The sequence below is a fragment of the Podarcis muralis genome, chromosome 10, assembly GCF_964188315.1.
Source record: "Podarcis muralis chromosome 10, rPodMur119.hap1.1, whole genome shotgun sequence".
In the NCBI taxonomy this organism is placed as follows: Eukaryota; Metazoa; Chordata; class Lepidosauria; order Squamata; family Lacertidae; genus Podarcis; species Podarcis muralis.
This window is the reverse complement of record NC_135664.1, coordinates 45,949,617-45,969,333: the sequence shown is the minus strand read 5'-3', so window position 1 is coordinate 45,969,333 and position 19,717 is coordinate 45,949,617. Positions and strand designations below refer to the sequence as shown.

Below are 19,717 nucleotides of genomic sequence, written 5' to 3'. Positions count from 1 at the left end.
AAACAGAATTGTAGAGTTGAAAGGGACCCTGAGGATCATCTAGTCCAACCCCTCACAATGCAGGAATATGCAGCTGTCCCATATGGGAATGAACCTGCAACCTTGGCATTATCAGCAGCACATTCTAACCAACTGAGCTATCCAGGCTGAGTAAAGGGGTATTTTTGAAAGGGTATTTTTAGGAAGGGATGATAAACAGAAGCTATAGTTAAGGTAGTAGAATTAAGTTCCCCTTTGGCAAAAACAAATCTGCCAGCATCGTCCATGCCATTTACAGTTAAGGAGTAAAATTTGAGCCCTTCAGAACTCCCCGTGGGAGGCTCTGTTAATGAAAAGTTCTCATGTCATTCTGCTCTTTGAAAGGCAGACCTCAAGGGGATTATTGAGACCTTATGATAAAATATGTGTTTTGATTAACCACAGTATTGTGACAATCGTTAGAATACTTAACATTAAAACATCAGAACAAGGTTGTACTGTGAATGGCTCTGGAAAAGAGATCCTCTCTCTCAGGTCCCTCAGGCCATTCACATAGGCAACAAATGGAGGGGCATTAATAAATCAACCGTAATGAATGAATAACCCCTCTCCAGATGAGTGTGTGATTCCAAGGCTGGATATCTATCACCCTTAAAAAAAACAGCCAACCAACCAAAAAAGGCTTTTCAGCAAAAAAGTAAGCTGTCGTTACAGTTTATGGCTGACGTTTAAGCCCTTTGCAATATCGTGTCTTGTGCTGAGAGCTTTCTGCTGGATCCAGCAATATGATGTGTCTCTGTTCTCTGGGAGCAGCTAGTGTTCCTAATTTTTCTTATGGAGAAAGGCGCAATACTCACTTTGTAACAAAGGCCAAGAGAACTGGCACAAGAGATTTAGGGAAATAATCCTGCTGGACCATGTGGTTCAGAGTCATCAAAGGGCCATAAAGGCTTGGTACAGCCTTGATCTTCTCTTCGCTCTGGAAGGTACAAGCAGACATGAATGAGATACAAATGAGTATCTGGGATCGTTCAGAGACCACCAAGAGGCGGCTGATTTTTACAATCAAGGAGTATATTTAAATTGTGTTGAATATATAAATTGGCTGAGATGGTGCAGTTCAGATACCAGTGTCCCCTGTTTCTCTCCCATCCCTTAATGGCTACCTACCCTAGGGCCTTTCAGAGCCCAGACAATTTCTTTTTGGCCTGAGAAATGAAAGCATGTGCCCAGTGTCCCTCCTGGCCTTACAGGACATCCAGCTGCCATATCATTTATACCCTTTTTAAAGGGCAGAAAAAGCCCTCAAATGGATGCATTTGGGATAGATGGGTGAGGAGAAGGTAAAATTTCACACTTAGCTGTTGCTTGAGCACAATAGGTACTCGATCAAGGCCCTGTCTATGCAAGTGTATTATTTGCTTTCCATTCCTACCACGTGCCTTCCATTTGCCAAGAGCAGAAATGGGTACTTCCATTTTAGAATATCTGGTATTGAGAACAGATTTCTGTTATCGCTTATCACCAGATATGCATAGAAGCCTTATATAGTCACAGAGAAAGAACATCTTCCACAAGCAGCTATCTTGGTCTTCTAAATCTCTCTGATTTTTGGAACAAGGGTGCGGTTTGCTTATACAGACCACACCTCACAGTTGCCATTTGCTTCTCCTCTCACCTTGAGCAAACCCATGTGAATCAGGAGGCTGGTAATGAAAGCATCAGAATTGAAGGTAGCTGATGAAAAAGCTTCTCTCATCATGGCATCTGAAAAAAGAGAACAACAGGTTTCAATTTTTCAGGAAAAGAGGCTTTCAAGCTTTACAGTTCTGAAGGCAGGTGGCCAAAAGAAAGACACTAAGAACCTGGTGGGTCACAGAACTTAGCTGGTATCTTCATATGGTGGCTAATCTGCAGCTGCATATAGCTCTTCCTATAGGATTTTTGTGTCCCCCACAATATCCCTCACCCAAAAAATTGGTCATTATAAAAAAATACTTAATTTTTACTGACTGCTCCCATAGGCTCCCTGCTGTGATACCAAAAAGGTTTTTATGACCACCTCAAGACCCCCAAAATGTGTCTTTTCTTACCAAAACTAATAATTAAAAATTGGTCATGCCCTCTTGAACCCTGTAGTCAATGCAACTGACCATTGGCCAATGCAGCCCTTCAGCTAAAAAAAGGTTAGCCACCCCGGCCATAGCGACTGAGCCTGATAGCCTGCTCTTTGCCATCATTCTATTGGCCAAAGTTCCCAGGCTCACCTGTTGTTTCATTCACTGCTGATTTTACTGTTGGCTCATCTTTGAACACAGAAGATATCTTCAGAAAAACCGTAACAACTTTCTCTGTGTCAGATGTGTCTGTCTAGAAGAAACGTAATTCCAGAATCAAAAAATGCAGAATCAACGGCAAGGTATTTTTGCTGCTTGAAAGAAGAACTAGTCCATGGCCATTATGCCTGGAATTGCAGCCCATGCATGGCACCTGCATCCCCAGCTAGTTCAACAAGTAGCAGGCATGGGAAACACAGCCAGATGGGTGGGGTATAAATAGTATTATTATGATTTTCAGGGGGAAGAAAACAGCTAAGTCTAATTATACTCAAGCATATTTTGTAGCCTTCCTGAAGTTATGTAAGTATTTGTACTCTGAATCCTCTGAAACACCTAATAAAGACCAATCTCAAACTGTAGCTTTGCAACAACAACAACAACAACAACCCCCCACGACTCATGAAAAACAGCTGTGACTTACCTGCTGCGCTATTAAGGTGGAGCATTTAGGGCCTAGTCGCAACAGTTTCTCTGGAGATGGAAAAGCAAGAAAAGTGCCAACATCCACAGGAGGGAGAGAAGGAGAAACCACTGGAGTAGAATCCTGGAAGAGACAGTCCTGAAAATTAGTGTGCCCTAGTAATTCCCCAGAAAATTCACAAGCGCCAGAACTCTAGTTCTGCAGATGAGAAGTGGAGGGAAAGGCAGGTCCCAAAAAAGAGTTGCGGCAACAGGGAAGGTCGTCATAAATAAATGAGTGGAGAAGAGCCTAATGCTATATTACAACACCCTAAATCTGCCCTGCTGAGCCTTTCCATCGAACGTACTAAGGCCACAGCAAAAATATCTTCCTATCACTGAAGTCTTGTGCCTCAGGAAAAATGAGGGTCAAAGAAACCTTTCTCTGTTACAAGCCACTGCCTCAAGGCAACTGGAACACCTGGACGCAGTGAAACCTACAAGGGCAGCTCCCTCTTTACCACTGCTCAGTTGTGGGGGAGAATTGTGGGAAAGCAAGGAAAAACGATGGGGTTTCCCCCACAAACCGCTCTGTTGTTTGGGATGAAGAGGGAGCTGCTTCAGTTGTTCCTGAATTATCCCTTCCAATGGACAAAAAAGGGATAGCGCACAGGGAAGAAAGGGGTAGAGAGCTGTGTGTGTGTGTGTACTGTTTGTGCATCTGTCCAAGTGTGTGGGATGGTGCCACTCACTGACAGTCCTAGCCCTCGGAAGGCATGTGGTCCCTGGAGAGTTAGTCCTCAGACTAGAGTCTGATTTAGCATTTCTGCTTTAAATTTAGTAGGCTAACTTTTGTTAGCCCCATTCACATTAAACCACAATTTATAGTTTAATGTGAACAAGCAGAATACTGATGCATACTGCTCAAATGTTTCTGCAGTGCTCCTCTCCTGCCATGGCTGAAACAAGCCAGAGTCTGGCTTGATTTATCATCTGAACCTGGGCTTCTGATTAGGCTGGAAGACAGTGATACAGCAGCAACTTTAGAGCAGTCCATTTCAGAGTGCTACTTGCTCACATTAAACCACAATTTGTTTTAACCTGTGGTTTAATGTGACCTGTGAATCAGGGCTGTAGTGCTTAAAGTTTGTAAAAACAACTCAAAAGTTTTTCCAGTAGCTAAAAATATTTGAATCGAAATTCTTGCTTAGTAGCCCAATTTGACTTGTATTCACTCGATACATTTTAATTAATTTTATGCAATGCTGCATTTGGAAATGGAAAAATGACAATGAAAAATATGGCAGGGGAAATCTTACAGAACACTTTCCCACCCCATATCACTTCATCCACAGCTATTTTCCCTCTATGTGAAAGTAACGGGATCTGTTCATACTTACATGTGCCTCCAATATTTTTTTAGGCGTCAGTGATTCTTGCTCTCCCTGGCCTCTCTCCTGCAACTGAGTTGGCTCTTCTTCTTCCTCCTCTTCCTCTTCCTCCTCCTCTTCCTCCTCCTCTTCATCGTCGTCATCTTCATCATCGTCGTCGTCTTCTCCATCATCATCACTAGGTGGACAAGTGTGAGAGAGAATGTTATGAATATAGCTGCTTCATACTAGATACAAGCATTTTATTGCCAGTCAGTTTGTAACAATCAACACTAAATAATCCTAAATACAAATAAGAGGAAGATCTAGTGGCAAAGATGGAAGGAAGCACACTTGTAGGAGTGGCTATTCTCCCTAGTGGTCCATTCAAGGAGCAGCAGTTGGATCTCAGGAGTGGATATCATCCATCACTGTATTGTTCTTAATGCTATTTTATGTTTTATTCTATTTTTACACATTTCTGTACACCACCTTGATGTGCTATATGCGTGGGTGGTTTATAAATAATAAATTGTTTCCCCAGAGCCTTCATCAGTGACTGAATTTGATTGTTTTCCAGTTCCTACCCCATCCCCTTTTCCTTTTGTTTTGTGAATGTTAGACCGTTACCTCGTGGACAGAGATGCACTTGACATTTAATCTTTGTACAGTTCCTAGAAAACTGGTGGTATACGATCCAATCATACTCAGAGTGGACTCACGGAGATCAATGGATTTGAATTAGTTATGTCAATTGCTTTCATTAGTCTACTCTGACTTAGTGGAATACAACCTAAACTTATCGTCATATTTTTCTTGCCTCATTTAGAAAACTGTAGTCACAAAGCAAGTTTTGTATCTTTACACAAGCAAAAACCAAGTAAAATGGCTTAGAAAATCTTTTTCTTAAAGGAGCTCAGAAAGGCAGAGCACAAACCCCTAAGCCACCAAAAAGAGCAGCAACAAGTGTTACCCGAAAAATATTTTCACTCTCGGGAATAGAAGCTATGCATCCTGGCAATGGTTAACTAGCCAATCATGACTAACTAACATAAGGAATGAGCCATTTCCAAAGAGGGTCCATACAATTTAAGTTTTAAGGAACGAAAAACTCAGGCCAACCGATCAAGAGATGGGCATGTCCAGGGCCCCTGAGTCAGATTTATCCCGCTGTAACACTCCTAGAATGGTTGTTATAAAAACAGCAAAACCAATTAGGAGCCCGAGCTTAACTACTGTTGGAGAAATGGCCATTTCACAAGCAGCACAGCTTGCATGCAGCTTCACTAGAGAAAGAGTTCCTTGATTACCATAGCTTCTTCATATATCTTACCTCAGAGATCCAAGCACTTCTGCCATGTTGAAGCCTTCAAGGATCTCTTGGAGCTGCTCACAGCCCTCCTCTCCAAAACAATTCCCTGTGGCAAGACAGACATCAGCAAAGACTGTAATCCCCACAACGCACCTGCAGCCATCCTGTGACTCTCTCATATGTGTTACCGGGCAGATTTGGCAAGTAATTTTGCGCAGAAAAGGGCAAAACTCTGTGGGTCGTGGGAGGAGATTTCAGGAACTGCTGAAGTTGGGACTACGGATTTAAGGGAAGACTTTGAAGGTGTCTGAGGAAGAAGTTGGAAAATTGCCAGACTTCAGAACTCAGAGAACCCTATCAGTTGCAGGACTTTGCAGCAACCAAGCTTAGGACTTGGCTGTGGACTTTGACACAGCAATGACTTTGAAACAAAGAATCCTCTCTGGGTTGAGAGGGAGAAAGCTACTTGTACCATCTGTGTGTGTATGTAAAGGGGTGTATGTTGGTGTTGGCCCCATAAAGACCACTCTGCTAAACAACTGTTTTCTGTTGTGAGCTTAACTACTTGACTGAGCTTCTTGTGCCACATGCACCCAACAAAAACTCTACAGCTGCCATAAAGGCATTTGTCTAGCAATACAAACTGCTGGGAATGAAACGGTTATTGCTTCAGTATTATCTTTATATGAACAACTTGAATATTTTAATGCCCAATCATGAGACGTGCTCTGAAGGAAATGCCACTTCAGTTGGGTTTGCTGGGTCTATGTGGAAGAGTGTTTAAAAAGCAAGTCTATTGTACTTTGGTAGTGAAGTCTCTGACACAAAATGGCTAAATGGTAGTGGTGATATAGAATATTCATGAACTTTATATATGTTAGGATTCTTGCTCCATGTTTGCCGTCATGGGATTGTTGTCTATCACATGACGGTGTATGTTTTCATTCCACAGTGTGGGAAGTGGCGGAGACAGGATGTTTTGTGTTACTGTGTTCCGTGATGTGGGACTATTGTCCTTTGTTCTCTCTCTTTGCTGTCTGGTGAGAAAGTGGAAGGAGCTAAGTCAGAAGGCTCTGAGTGTATTATATGTAAATAAAGTAGATTAGCCAAAATGTTGTGCTACTGAGTTCTGTTACGTAAACTGCTAACACTCTGCAGGATCCTAAAGCGTGCTAATGCCTTTTGGTATCAGTCGCTGTGATGTTCAGGCTGGAGAAAGCTTTTGAAGCTCCCGAATGACCGACCAGGAGGGAGAGAACATGCCAGTCAAGCATGTGACTCTGCCAGGGTCCTACAAGTGAGTAGGACGATCCTAACAATATATGCTCAACAATATGTCAGAATGTTTCCTATCCATCTTCTGGGAGAGAAAATCACTTTGGCTAGGACTAAGACCCTGCACAGGCTCTAGGAACTACAATAGCATTGCACGGCCAACTGATATGAGATTCAATTACGGTAGTTAGGGAAGCTAAAGGACAGGAATCTCAGAGACAGGATTGGAGAAGCAAGTGTGTGGGGTGGGCAATGGACCGAGAACCTATGGAAAGGTTGGGTTAAACAGAAGGTTGGGGAAAAGAGGGAACTGAGGCACACAGTATTCACATGCTGACCTGAATGAACCAGGCAATTATCCAGCTACAGAGTTCTAGTAAAAGATTTTTGACACGGACATCCTAAGCCTCATACCATTGAGATCCAGCTTCTGTAGCTCCGACTTGTCCTCAGTAGCCTCAGCAATAATTAGAGCAGCATCTCGCTTGATTTCACAGAAAGACAAGTTGAGTTCCTAAACAGACAGAAGCTATGGTTTTAGAGAAATATTTTTTTAAAAATTGGACATATATTTTGCATGTTCAAGCCAGGTATGTCTACAATTCACATTCCAAAGTACCAAATCAGGAATCCAAAAAAAGCTTCCTTAAAAAGGTAGTGATGAGGTTAGGGGAGAAATGACTGAATTATGAATAACCTTGTTTAAGAGATTGCAAATAGTGCTTGGTTTTCTTTTTAAGAACCACAGAAATAAATCCTAGATGAAGGTTTATGTTGACTCTTTGTAGTTTTAGATTCAGTACACTACCTCTAAGCCAAATTTCATATCAAATGGATGCAAAACACTTACATTTCTCTCAATCAGAATAAATGTCGTTCTTCCATCACGCCAAGTGGCTTGTAATATATTCATGCTTAGTGGCTATGTTTTGGCATCAATTCATAATGGTGCCTTTAGCTTTAAGATGGATCTCAGCCATAGGCATGAAAATGAGTAGTCATGTATTTTGTCAATCCCTATTTCAGGGTTTTTGAATTAAACGGTATGGGGAGATGGACAAAAGAAAAGAGAAAAAAAGTATTTCCTATTTGAAATCTCACTTAATCACTCAGATTTCTCCCAAGCAGCTTAACAAAATACAGTATCTTGAAAGATTTAAGTTGTAGCCAATACCTTCAATTTATGGAGTCCTTCATTAACAGCTTCAGCAATGGCAACAGCACCCTTGGAACGTACTAGGCAGTCACCAAAGTTGATCACTTCCACTTGCCTGAGTTTCTTGAGGGTCTGAATGGAATAGAGAACATTATTCCACTCACTATTCTACTTGACCGTGCAAGACCACACGAGACCAACTTAATCCTAAGGAAAGTGTTCCCCCCGCTACACTTTCTCAGGATTTCCTGGCCCAAGTCACTGTTAGAATCAAGGGGGATTAATTTTAAGCGAAAAGAGCTCACCTCTGCCATAGCCACAGCTCCCTTCTCTGTAAAAGTGTTATCGTTCAGGTTGATCACCCTCAGCAAGGGATTGACAGCAAAAGCCTCAGCTAAGGCTGTAATTCCTGGATGGTTGATTCCATTTTGTGGCATATGAACTTCTTCCAGAGTCCCAATAGCCTGAAGGGGCAAAAACAGAATGGAAAGCAAATAAAGTTCGTGTCATAGGTGATAATTCTAGGAGAGTGGTGTTCTCAGATCCTTTTCTCTCCATCTTCCACAATTGTTTTGGGGTATTCTGTCTGAACCCTTTGTATACTATTTAGCGATCAAAAGTGATTGGCTAATTTGCATAATGAAGAGCCTAAGCGCATTCCTGATTCCAGAATGTTGAGACCCAGAACAACTTTCCTTTCTTGTCTCATTGCTTACTCATCCTGCTTTATTTACTTTTACAAATATTAGTTTTTGTCTCACTTTCTAATTTAGTTCAACGCCTCCTCTTGCTCTTTTTCTTCAGAGTGAAATCATCTCTCTTTCCTCCACACTTCTTCTCCCAACCACTTTTACTCTGCATGTGGCGAGTTTCTGGTGCTGGCATTGGTCCAACAAAAATTCTGCAGCACAGCCGGAATGCAGGGTGGGTGAGTAAGAAGAACTGAGGCCCACCTAAAAGTGGAATGCAGTCCTCTAGTGGTCCCTGGCCCACCAACTGAGAAATACTGCAGGTGAGTTGCTGTTGCTTACCAGGAGGGAGGGCCAATGGAGCAGGGAGGTCAATGTGGTGCAAAAGCACCAGCAGGAACCCTAGATTGATTCTGCCAGTGTGTTTGCTCCGCATCAACCTCCTTTCCACTCTGCCCCTCCTGATAAGCAAGAGCACCCATTTCCTGGCAAGCTAGCACAGTGGTGCCACTCTACCTGGCAAGCCGCTTCTTGCAGCAGTATCAACAGAGGTGACTTAGGCTGCCTCAAATGGCCTTTTCTGATGCTGCAACGAACTTGACCACTACTAATACCATTCAATGCAGGAGATAGTAGCATTGTAGCAAAAGGAATTCGTTTTTTTAAAGGGCACCACAACACACTTTGGAGGAAGAATATGCATGTTCATTAACACCAATGGCTAAAAGCATCCGTTCCCATGCAACAAATGTCAGGGCAAACTTCCTGTCTCAAAGTCCTGCTTTTTGTACTTACACTGAATGCCTCAGCAAGAGCAGTTGCACCATCATTTTCCAGGCGGTTCCTGCCAGCCACAAATACTTTCAGAGCCAAAGGCTTGCCTTGAACACTTGATTTCCTGTGACACTCTTTCAAAGCTGCAGCCAAGATCTAAAATGATAATAATACCAGACTGTTTATGCTACTATAATGTCATTTTGGCCTGAGGGATTCCATTCCTATAAGGCACACATTTAAGCTACCACTTCCTATACAAACAAACAAACAAACAAACAAACAAACAAACATAATGCAGGCACTCAGCAGGAAATATTACACACCACTGAAGGCTATTCCCAGCAATAATATCATGAGGGGAATGTAGGTTAGTAAGATGCAATGACTCTGTTGTGTGTCTTCAACTCAGATTTCCATGTGTGTGAGATAAGGACACAGGTCCCCAAATTAGGGTCTTGGCTCTCCTATCCCTCTCAAAAAAACAACAACCCCATTCTATGGCAGGCAGAGGAATGCTTTAGATATTTTTAAAAATATCCATCAAACATTAGACTTTTTTTTACTAGAAAAAGAGAAGCCTGCCCACCCTGTTCAGCTTGTAGAGTTTTTAATGCAGACAACAATCTGAAGCAATAAAAAACTTGTTGGCAAACAGAAGCCCTTCTGGAACCGGTTCTACTCAAGAGCTCTAAATCAAAGCTTCTGAATAGTCAACACTTGTCAGAAATAGGGTTTGAAGACAGTGTCAATCAACTGACAGGAAGTGACTTCACACAACCCCGCTGGGATCTTCCTTTTGCAGTACCACTTGAATTCAAGTTCCACTTTAAGGGGGAAATGTGACATCATGGTGACATCACGTGATGGATAGGCAGGAAGCCCCAATAGTGGGGGTTTCAGATTTCACCCTGCTGTGAAGACTGGATTCCCCATCCGGGAAATGCCCTTACCTTGCCACCACCAATGCCCATGCCGCAATTGTTTAGCTTGAGCTCCTGTAGGGTGAAACAGGCAGGGCTTTTCAGAAGTGCCTCAAACCCACGCACTCCATCTGGTCCAAAGGCATTGTCACTCAGATCCAGCTCTGTAAGCTGGCAGCCAGCAGAAACAATGGCATCTCCAAGTGCGATCTGAAAGATGAACAAAAGGTAAATTTGACACAATGCCCCCGTCCACTACAGAGGACAGAGATCTGCCCTGCAGCCATTTCTTGCCGTCTCTTTTCACTCATCACCCGCTAGCAGCCTTGAGAGGCTCCTTCTCGTTCATAAAATGGAGAAGTTGCAGGCAGGCAGGCAGCTGCCCTGTTTCGTGTCCTATGTGCCATGCCTGTGCCAAGGAGGGGCAACACAAGTCACACCCATCTACCTGGATGCTGTGTTCCTGTTCCCTCCTGGCCTTTTCTCCAGCAACAGATATGTTGCGACACCGAGCAAAGAGGACTGAGGAAACAGCCACTGATGACACTCTGCCCTCCTTATAATGCCCTAATGTTTTATTAAACTGTTACCATTAAAATACTGATTCCAACATTACTCAATTTCTGCCCAACAGAGATCTCTCTTGGCAATTCATCTACGACAACCAGTTTCAAAGCTTAAAATTACAACTCTTCTTAACCTTCCTTTTGGTCATTCATTAATCACATCCCTGTCTCTACCTGAAGCAGGGGTGGGGAACCTAAGACCCTCGAAGTTCTCCTCAGGCCACACTCCTGACTGGCTCTGCTTTGCAGCCCAAGTGGTTTTGCCTGGAATGAGTGTGTCCTTGAACTCTGACAGTGCCTCTTGGTTGCATGGATAGAGGATAGCAAGGTGTGCATGACTGTGTGCAGAAACTAGCCTACTGTACAAAGGTAATTTCTAACTTTATTGCCCCACCCACTTTTGCCTCTGCCTCTACCTACCACTGGCATGTGGCCCTCGGAAAGTTACCCAGAAAGGGTAAAAAAGCTTGGGCTGAAAAAGCTTCCCCACCTTTGCCATAAAGTCCCTGTAACAGAAACAGTATATTGCTCCCACTGTTGATCATCAAGCTCAGAAAGCCATTCCTACACTTTAGCCTCAGAAAAATATCATGATAAGAGCATGGAATAAGAAATAATGAAAATGGCATTTGGTAATATTAGCGACCTAGTCTTACACTTACCAGAGCAGGGGGAATTTCAGATCGTAGTCTCCCGGTGAACATATCACTCCAATGACATCTCTAAAATTAGACATATATATATTTTATACATGCTTAAAAATAAAAGTACATTGTAATCTACCATGATTAGTCAAAGTATTTGTACTCACTCACTTGGTGTGCATAATGGAGAGCTACATTGGCTTTATATCGAATGTTTTGCTCAAGAGTAGTTTTTTATAATAACAGGTTTTTGACAGCACATAGCAATAATCCATGCAGATTAGAAATTTGGTAAACTAATCCTTATTGTTGGTTTTAATTATTCATTAAATGTTTAAAACATTTGTCTTCAACTGTTTTTTACTGGTAGTTTCATTGCTTTATTCCTCTGGGAAACTGCTTTGAGGGTTGTTGTTGCATGCAATCAAGTGGTATATAAATTTTGTGAAATAAATAAAATCACCATGCTCCAAAGGAGGCATGCAGAGTGGCATTTGGAATTGAATTTGTTCAAATATCCAGTATAATCTTGCACACCAATTTAAAAATATTACCGCATATACACACAAGCTTAGTAATTACAGCCGAAGCAGTGCTACTTCAGAGTTCATAAAGAAGGCAGGAAGCAATGTCTTTTTAAAAATAGGGTCTATCTATGCAATCACCACCCCCCACTCAAAAAATAGTCAGACGGTTGTTTTGTAGTCAGAGGGTTGAGGGCAGGAGAGAGAATGGCTGAAGAATTCATAACTGCTACTGTAAGACCTAGCATATTTCATTTTGTTCTCTGCAAAAATAGTAAACTTTGCTTGAAAAATGGTTTCAAACAGTATTTGCTCCACCAATTCAAACTTTTCCTTAAATCAAGGGTGGGGAGCCTGTGTCCCTCCAAATCATGGCAGAATGCAGCTCCCAGCATCCCTGAGCACTGGCCAGGCTGGCTGGGGATGATGGGAGTCCAACATCTGGAGACCCACAGGTTCACTTAACCAACAGAGTCAATCACAGGAAGCACAGTGGTGAATACCACTTATAATTTAAAATTGCTAAAGCAGTTTTGATTTTTTTCTTATGTTTGTGAATGTCACAGATCTCCCTGGGCCTGTTTTATCTGCTAGTCAAGCAGTCAATGAATTTAAGCTGCAAGATAATGAGTTTTCCGCTGTCCATCATCCACTGAAATGCTCACCTTGAGCTGAGATTTCTTCTCCAGAGCCTTGGCAATGACCTTTGCTGCCTCCACCCCCACAGTGTTGCCTTCGAGGCGTAGTGCTTCCAGGCCATCGAACTCCTCAATCTCTTTAATCACCTCTTCGGCTGCACAGAATAAGCAGAATATTACTTTCCCCCCAAGCTGAGATCTAACAGTGCTAACAGTACCAGTTGTGCAATTTAAAAACAAAAACAAAAAATACTCTGGAGAAAGGGGTGTGTGTGCAGCCTAGGTATGTACTAAGGGTGGTTGGAGAATCTCTCTTGAATCATTCTCCTTGTTTGGGTCTCTAGAGGGACCACCAGAAAGAATTTGCCTGTGAAGCACAGATACACATTCATCCTGCAATTCAGAATCCAAAATCAAGGAAGGATTGGGTTTCCTGCAAATCTGCCATTTTAGAAAGATTAAGGGGACGGGGACGGGACACACACATATATTTGATCAGGCCAGACTTTTCCAGAATCTGATGCTGGGAAAACATCCAAAGCAGTGCTATTCCTCTTACCATCTTCTGCGGTATTGAGTTTCAGACTCTTGCCTTTGAAGCTCAGCTGCCCTCCGCCCACCTGAGTTTTAGCTAAGGACTCTGCCAGCTTAGAAATGTCTTCTGATGCCATTTTTTTGGATTGTGTCAACCTTTACTGATTACCAGTTGGGAAGGGTGCTGAAAAAGAGGAGAGAAAGCATATACCATCAATGGGGTGAAAACGTGCTGTTCAATTATATGTAGAATTTATTGTTTGATAGATAACTACTTTCAAGGCTTAACCCCTTAAGTGCTCGTGGAGAAAAGGAAACAGTCAAGAGAAGGGAGCAAAGGGTTAAACCATCACACAAGCTCCTGCAAAACAACTATTTCAGTAGACTAATAATCTTTGCCTACCTTATATTATATGCCACGAGAAAAGAGGTCAGAACAGGCTAACACTGGGGTGAAAACTGCCTGCGAGGATAGCAAACAGGCCCTGTCACATGCAGGCGAAAATAAAAGAACAATAATTTACCCAAGTCACCACATGCCAGTTCTAAGAGCTGCGGATTAGGAAACAGCTATTGAAAAGAGGCTACAAAGCATAGTTTGCTAGTGTGTACCGCCATGCTTCTGCTAAGTTCCACATAAATAATGCAGTTTGGTTTAATATTCAGCATCAGCACATTTCAGGAGAGGATTATTTGCATGAGGCTGATGATAAACTGGGGCAAGCATGTCAAACTCAAATTAGTAGAAGGGCAATATTCATCACCTAGCAGAACCTAAGCAGCCATATCCATAATTTTAAAAAATCAGCTCCACACTCATTCACAAAAGGTTGATTTTCTGAAGTCCTGTTCCTGATTTCTGCACACCTAGCAAAGCCTGAGCAAGGAAAAGCTCCAATGCGGAAATTGGGGAAAAGACAAGTTTGAAATAGGCAATCAGATTCCTCATTATAACGCCTGCCTACGCTTGCTCTCATTAGCAGTATCTGGAGGAGGAAGGAAGCATTTCTCTGACCACATACTCTGGCTGGGTTCAATCCCAGCCACTAACAAGGAACTCTGATATGGCCCAAATGTTACATACACAGCTTGACGATTCAACACTATGGATTTTAATGGAAATGAAAAGGAGCCAAAGCTAGATGACACAGATTAGCAGCTATTCCCAAGTTTGTTTCTCCCTACTTAAGGGCACTGGTTTCCTATCATCATTATTTGTCACATTTTTGCACTAAGGTGTCTCAAAGTGACAACAATAAAAACAGTGTCTATGTAGAATGTGGCATGGGCAACGAAGGCTATATTGGAGACACAGATCTCATAGTTCAGGACCATCAATGGTAAACACAGTTTACTCTAAGATACAAGCCCCTGCAAGTCAGCAAGAACCACGGAAGCTGGGCTCCCAGAATCAACATCCAACGGACACCATGTTACAATGTGTGCTACCTAGACTTACATGTGGACCACCAGCACTCATGTATGTTCATATACACACTGCTGAGAGGTTTAGGATCTTTTGCTGGAGTTATGAGGTGTGCTTGTCTGGATGTGTGTTAACCCTTAGTCTTATGCCTACCAGAAACTCTTACACAAAGAAATAAAAGCTTGGTTTATTATATAACACAGGAGTGATAGAATATATAAAAATGCTGCTTTAGACGGCAAAGTTACAGTCTAAGCAGGTAGCAAATGACAATATGTATACACTTTGATGAAAGAGTAAGATTCCCCAACTATTCTAAAGGCCTACAGAAGCATGGGCATGACAATTTTGCTATAAACCCACACTAGAAGGAGGGGAGAGAGAGGAAAGTATACATGCCCTTAAAGTGAAGCAGACGTGTGCAAAGTCCTAGGGATCGCTGGGTTAAGTGCTGTCCTGTTGGAGCTGTGAGAGCTACCTAACCTTTGCATCTAATGGTTTTTTAATACCCTTTTTGCCAAGGCATGCCAGTGGAGAAGGGAGGGGGTTGTGAAATGAGTGGTTTCTATAATTTCCATAGTTACTTCTGGAATTTCCTGCCTAGTTCTCATCTTTGGTTATCCTGTTCCTGTCTGTTTAACAAAAAGGTGAAAGATTTGTGACAGTGAGCAATTACCTGAACCTTTACATCACCTTATCATTGTGCCGATGGATCTCACTGAGGAGCTGAGTATCCTGCACTTGACAGTTAAATTTGCCTGTGTTAATCCTTAAAATCAGATATGTGTGTGTGAACTCAGGATATTCCTGATTTCAGGATGCTGGAGTAAGGCTTGTGTCAGGTTACCATGGAGTTCATCATGGAGGGTCTCATTTCAATCTTATACTTAGGCCACGATCTACAGAGATAAACCATATCATAAACTCAGATTCACACACACCTCCTTCAAGTACTGTGAAACCCCAACTACGTAATTAAATCACTGGTTGCTATGTTTCCTGGCAATTTGACCATGTTGGGTAATTTCAAAAGTCCACTTTATCATGTAGCAGGGAGGGAAGTTACCCTAAAATAATTTATTTTATATTAATTTCTAAGCACAGCTGTAGAAATTGGCACCAAAGATGACATGGTCTGCAAGAGTTAGAATTGTGCAAGCCACAAAACCAGAAAATGTGGAATGTGTGGTCTAGGCAAAGCAAACCTATTACTGTTCTATATTAATATCACTTTTTTAGATAGGAAGGAATAGCCACTTATTTCTTATCTCAGCACCAGAACTCATGTCCAAAGCACTGCATCTGTTTGCCACCTTCTAAAATGAAGATTACCTTCATGCTATTTTTAAACAAGAGGTGTCACATTTAACTACCTCCCCTCCCCCCCCCATTTCAATCCAAATTCTTATTTAAAATGTTGCTTGAGCATGATCTTTCAATTTTAAATTGAGACAGTATGCCACATAACACACTGAATGCCAATTGTTAAAAGGCTGATCCAGCACACAAATCTTCCTGTATTATTAAATAATATACTAAGCATCTGTCATAATCAACATTGATTCCTAGGGAAGTCTCTCCATCTCCTTGATCATTTTGGTTGCCCTTTTCTGACCCTTTTCCAAATCTACAATATCCTTTTTGAGGTGAGGCAACCAGAACCAAATATGGTTAAACCATAGGTTTGTATAATGGTGTTATGATATTGGCAGTTTTCTTTTAATTCCCTTCCTAATTTTTCCTAGCATTGAAATCACCTTTTTCATAGCCACTGCACACTAGGTTGACATTTTCATTGTGCTATCTACTGGTACTTTCACCTCAGGGCCTTTTTCTTGGTCCCTCAAGAGTTCCACAAGGCTTCATCTTATGACCCATGCTATTCAACTCTGACATAAACCAGTGGGAGAGAAGCTCTAGAGATCTGGAGTGTGGTGTTAGCACAACCACTTTGAGGTGGGCTTTTATATTTTCACAATCAAGTGGTGTATAAATTTTTTGAAATAAAAATAAACCAATAAGCATGCTAAGGACACCCAATTTTCTCTTTCCCATTTGATTCTAGAGAGGCTGCGGGAGATCTTGAATCACTGCTTGAATTTAAGGAGGGACTGGATGTGGGCTAATAAATTCAGATTCAATTCAGATAAGACAGAAGTGTTGTTGATCAGGAGACTCAATCCAGGGTTAGGTGTAAAGTCTGTTCTGGACAAGGTTCAACTCTTCATAAAGGAGCAGGTTCACAATTTGGGAGCTCTTCTGGATCCAACTTTGCTCTCAGAGATCCATTTAGTAGCAGTCGACAGGACTGCTTTGTGCTGCTTCAGCTTGAAGCACTAGCTGTACTCTTACCAGGAGAAAACAGCTCTCCTCACTGTCATGCCTTTTTCACTTCTAGGCAAAGTTAACATACGGCACTTTATGTCGGCCGTCTCTGAAAACTGTTTGAAAACTTCAACTGGTACAAAACGCTGCAGCTAGAGTTTTGGCCAGGGCCTATCTTTCACCTCAAAAAGGATATTGTAGGACTGGAAAATATCCTGTAGCGGGCAACCAAATGGTCAATGGACTGCAGTAACTCCTCTCTGAGGAAAGAGGCTCTTTAGTTCAGGAGGAGGAAAAGGTGAAAGGGGACATGATGGTATAGATCGGGGGGGGGGGGTCCTGTCTAAACCCTAGGAATGAATAAATTGAATGAATTGAGGAAACTCCTGGGCTGACTTATGCAAACCAGCCTGGCCAAGCTAGGGCAATTGGCAGGAGAACTCCTCCTCCCAGGTGTGAACAGAGACAGGGATCTGATTTGAAGGGTTGCCAAGCTGATGGGGTGTGCTTTTGAGCAGAGGTTTCTGGGAGGAATGAGGAGGAAGAGCGGGGGAGAGATCCATCTTGGCCAGGGAGAGAGGAAAGGTTGCCTACAATGCCATTGGCCATGCTGTAAGACAGGCATCCCCAAACTCGTCCCTCCAGCTGTTTTGGGACTACAACTCCCATCATCCCTAGCTAACAGGACCAGTGGTCAGGGATAATGGGAACTGTAGTCCCAAAACAGCTGGAGGGACGAGTTTGGGGATGCCTGCTGTAAGATCTGGACTCCCACCATGCAGTCCGAAGGTGCAAATAAACCATATATATTTTTAAAGCACAACAGTCTCTGCCGTGTCTTCTATTCTCCAAAGGGACAAAGACCCTGTGTGTGTCCCTGTGACCCCATGGGCTCCTGCCACCGCTTGGCAGTGAGAGAGGCAGGCACTGGACTTTTGTAACAATATACCGGATAGCATGGATTTATTTAGTGGGTGGAGTCTGCCGTCCTTTTCTTTAGAACCAAGGATCATCCTAAGAAGCTGAATGATGGGAAATTCAGGACAGGCCAAAGGAAGTACTTCTTCAAACGCATCATAGCTAAACTATGGATTCACTATGTAGTGACTGATGCCAATTTGTTTGACTTTGAAAGGTATTACATAAATACATTGAAGATAAGGTTACCAGTGGCTACTTGTCACAATAGCAATATTCTGTCTCCAGTACTGAAGAAAGTATGCTTGTGAATATGCTAGGGAAAAGGTATGGCAGTGTGTTGTTGCGCTTATGTCCCACCTATGGGCTTCTCATCACGGGTTTCCAGTTCAGTTTTGCACTATTTGGGACCATGATACAGTGGTACGTCGGGTTAAGTACTTAATTCGTCACTTAGCCTGAAACTGTTCTTAACCTGAAGCATCACTTTAGCTAATGGGGCCTCCTGCTGCTGCCGCACCGCCACTACATGATTTCTGTTCTCATCCTGAAGCAAAGTTCTTAACCTGAAGCACTATTTCTGGGTTAGCGGAGTCTGTAACCTGAAGCGTATGTAACCCGAGGTACCACTGTATTTAAAGATCATTCCCTCCCCATCCACTGAGTTACCGACAGAGGCTTGGCTTAGCATCTCACCACTATCAGAAGTGTAGTTGGGGAGGGGAGAAAGTTAGCTTTTTGGCAATGGCTCCATGACTATCAAGCTTTCTAACTCATTTTTTTCTTGTCTTACTTTAACTGGATTTCCCCATTAATGATACGGTATTGCTAGTTCTCTGTTCAGACTGTTGTAGAAGACAAGACATGTTTTTTTTTAAAAAAAAATACATAAACTGTATTTAATTTTCCACTCCTGTTTTGATAAACATTTTAGTGACTATCAGTGCTGCTAAAGGCACATTATTACCACCTCTTCAGTACCAAAACGCTTCAATATTATTATTAACTAGTGGTTTGTTACACAGGTCAAGAGACTGTCAACTTGTTTCCACTAGAATAATCACTTCCCAAACAAAAGTCCTGTTTAAAACCTTTTGTTTTTCTGCCTTTATCACCCTACTCCTGAAGCAAAAGGAAAATGCGTGAAGCTGACGTATTTCCTCATGTTGCAAGCTATTTCAGTCATCGAGCATCGCCTAGCCAATCTAGACACACCGCTCGCCTTCATTGACTCAGTTCCGTCTGCTTCCTCGCTCTTCTACGTAAGCAGCCTCCCATGCAGATGCTCACTTGAGAAAAGTAAGTGGAACTGAGAGAAGGTGAGCAAAGAGGTGACTCGAGCCCCTCGCTCCGTAATGCACGGGCTTCGCACAAACGCAACAGCACAACAAAATTACACAACAGGCTCACCCGAGTGGGCCCTAAAACTGCCAACGAGGGCGTGACGTCATACAGGGAAGGGACCGAGAGTTTTGGGCTGGTAAAAAAGGCACTCCTAGCGGGGAGGTTTGGATCCACGTCTCCGCCGGGCGAACCCAGCACGGTGTATGTCCCGTGGGAAGATACGGACACGTGTATCTCGAGGGGCAACGCGCAAGTGCCTCCTCCTTTCCCACCACGCGCCGCGCCTGGCATGGCCGGGGCGGAAAGCGGGGAGGCGGCGCTAACAAACCCACCCGGCGCCCTCTCACCGGCGAGCCTGCCTAATAGACCCAGCCCGCCAACTCCCGCCCCTCCTCGCGCGAGACCACCCCGCCGCCGCTTACCTGCGAAAGCGCCGGGTTCCAGCCTGTCACGTTGCAGACGCTACCGCAGCCCCAAGCCTACGAAGACGATGGCGTTATGGGAGGCGGAGGATTTGAAAGCCGGCAGTTTTGTTTCCTACGCTGTGATTCGCTCTTCGCCTTCCCGGTCTTCCGCGCCTGC

General features: G+C 43.0%; 1 protein-coding gene across 2 annotated transcripts in view; it reads right to left on the bottom strand.

Annotated features, from left to right (window-relative positions):
- The window catches only part of RANGAP1 (Ran GTPase activating protein 1), a 21,909-nt gene extending 2,192 nt beyond the window's left edge, over nt 1-19,717 (bottom strand). Inside the window, exons 1-15 of one of the 2 annotated variants that reach the window (XM_028747333.2) lie at nt 19,558-19,717; nt 13,148-13,306; nt 12,616-12,743; nt 11,445-11,504; nt 10,247-10,426; nt 9,315-9,449; nt 8,136-8,294; nt 7,849-7,962; nt 7,089-7,188; nt 5,421-5,505; nt 4,118-4,286; nt 2,740-2,862; nt 2,247-2,349; nt 1,658-1,746; nt 837-958 (exon numbers count right to left, since the gene is read on the bottom strand). In XM_028747333.2, coding sequence (XP_028603166.1) covers nt 837-958; nt 1,658-1,746; nt 2,247-2,349; nt 2,740-2,862; nt 4,118-4,286; nt 5,421-5,505; nt 7,089-7,188; nt 7,849-7,962; nt 8,136-8,294; nt 9,315-9,449; nt 10,247-10,426; nt 11,445-11,504; nt 12,616-12,743; nt 13,148-13,259 — 1,679 coding nt within the window. In that variant the 5' untranslated portion in view covers nt 13,260-13,306; nt 19,558-19,717. Of the gene's footprint in view, nt 1-836; nt 959-1,657; nt 1,747-2,246; nt 2,350-2,739; nt 2,863-4,117; nt 4,287-5,420; nt 5,506-7,088; nt 7,189-7,848; nt 7,963-8,135; nt 8,295-9,314; nt 9,450-10,246; nt 10,427-11,444; nt 11,505-12,615; nt 12,744-13,147; nt 13,307-19,201; nt 19,221-19,557 lie in introns of those variants that run through there. The other variant, XM_077934934.1, reaches the window with a different exon arrangement.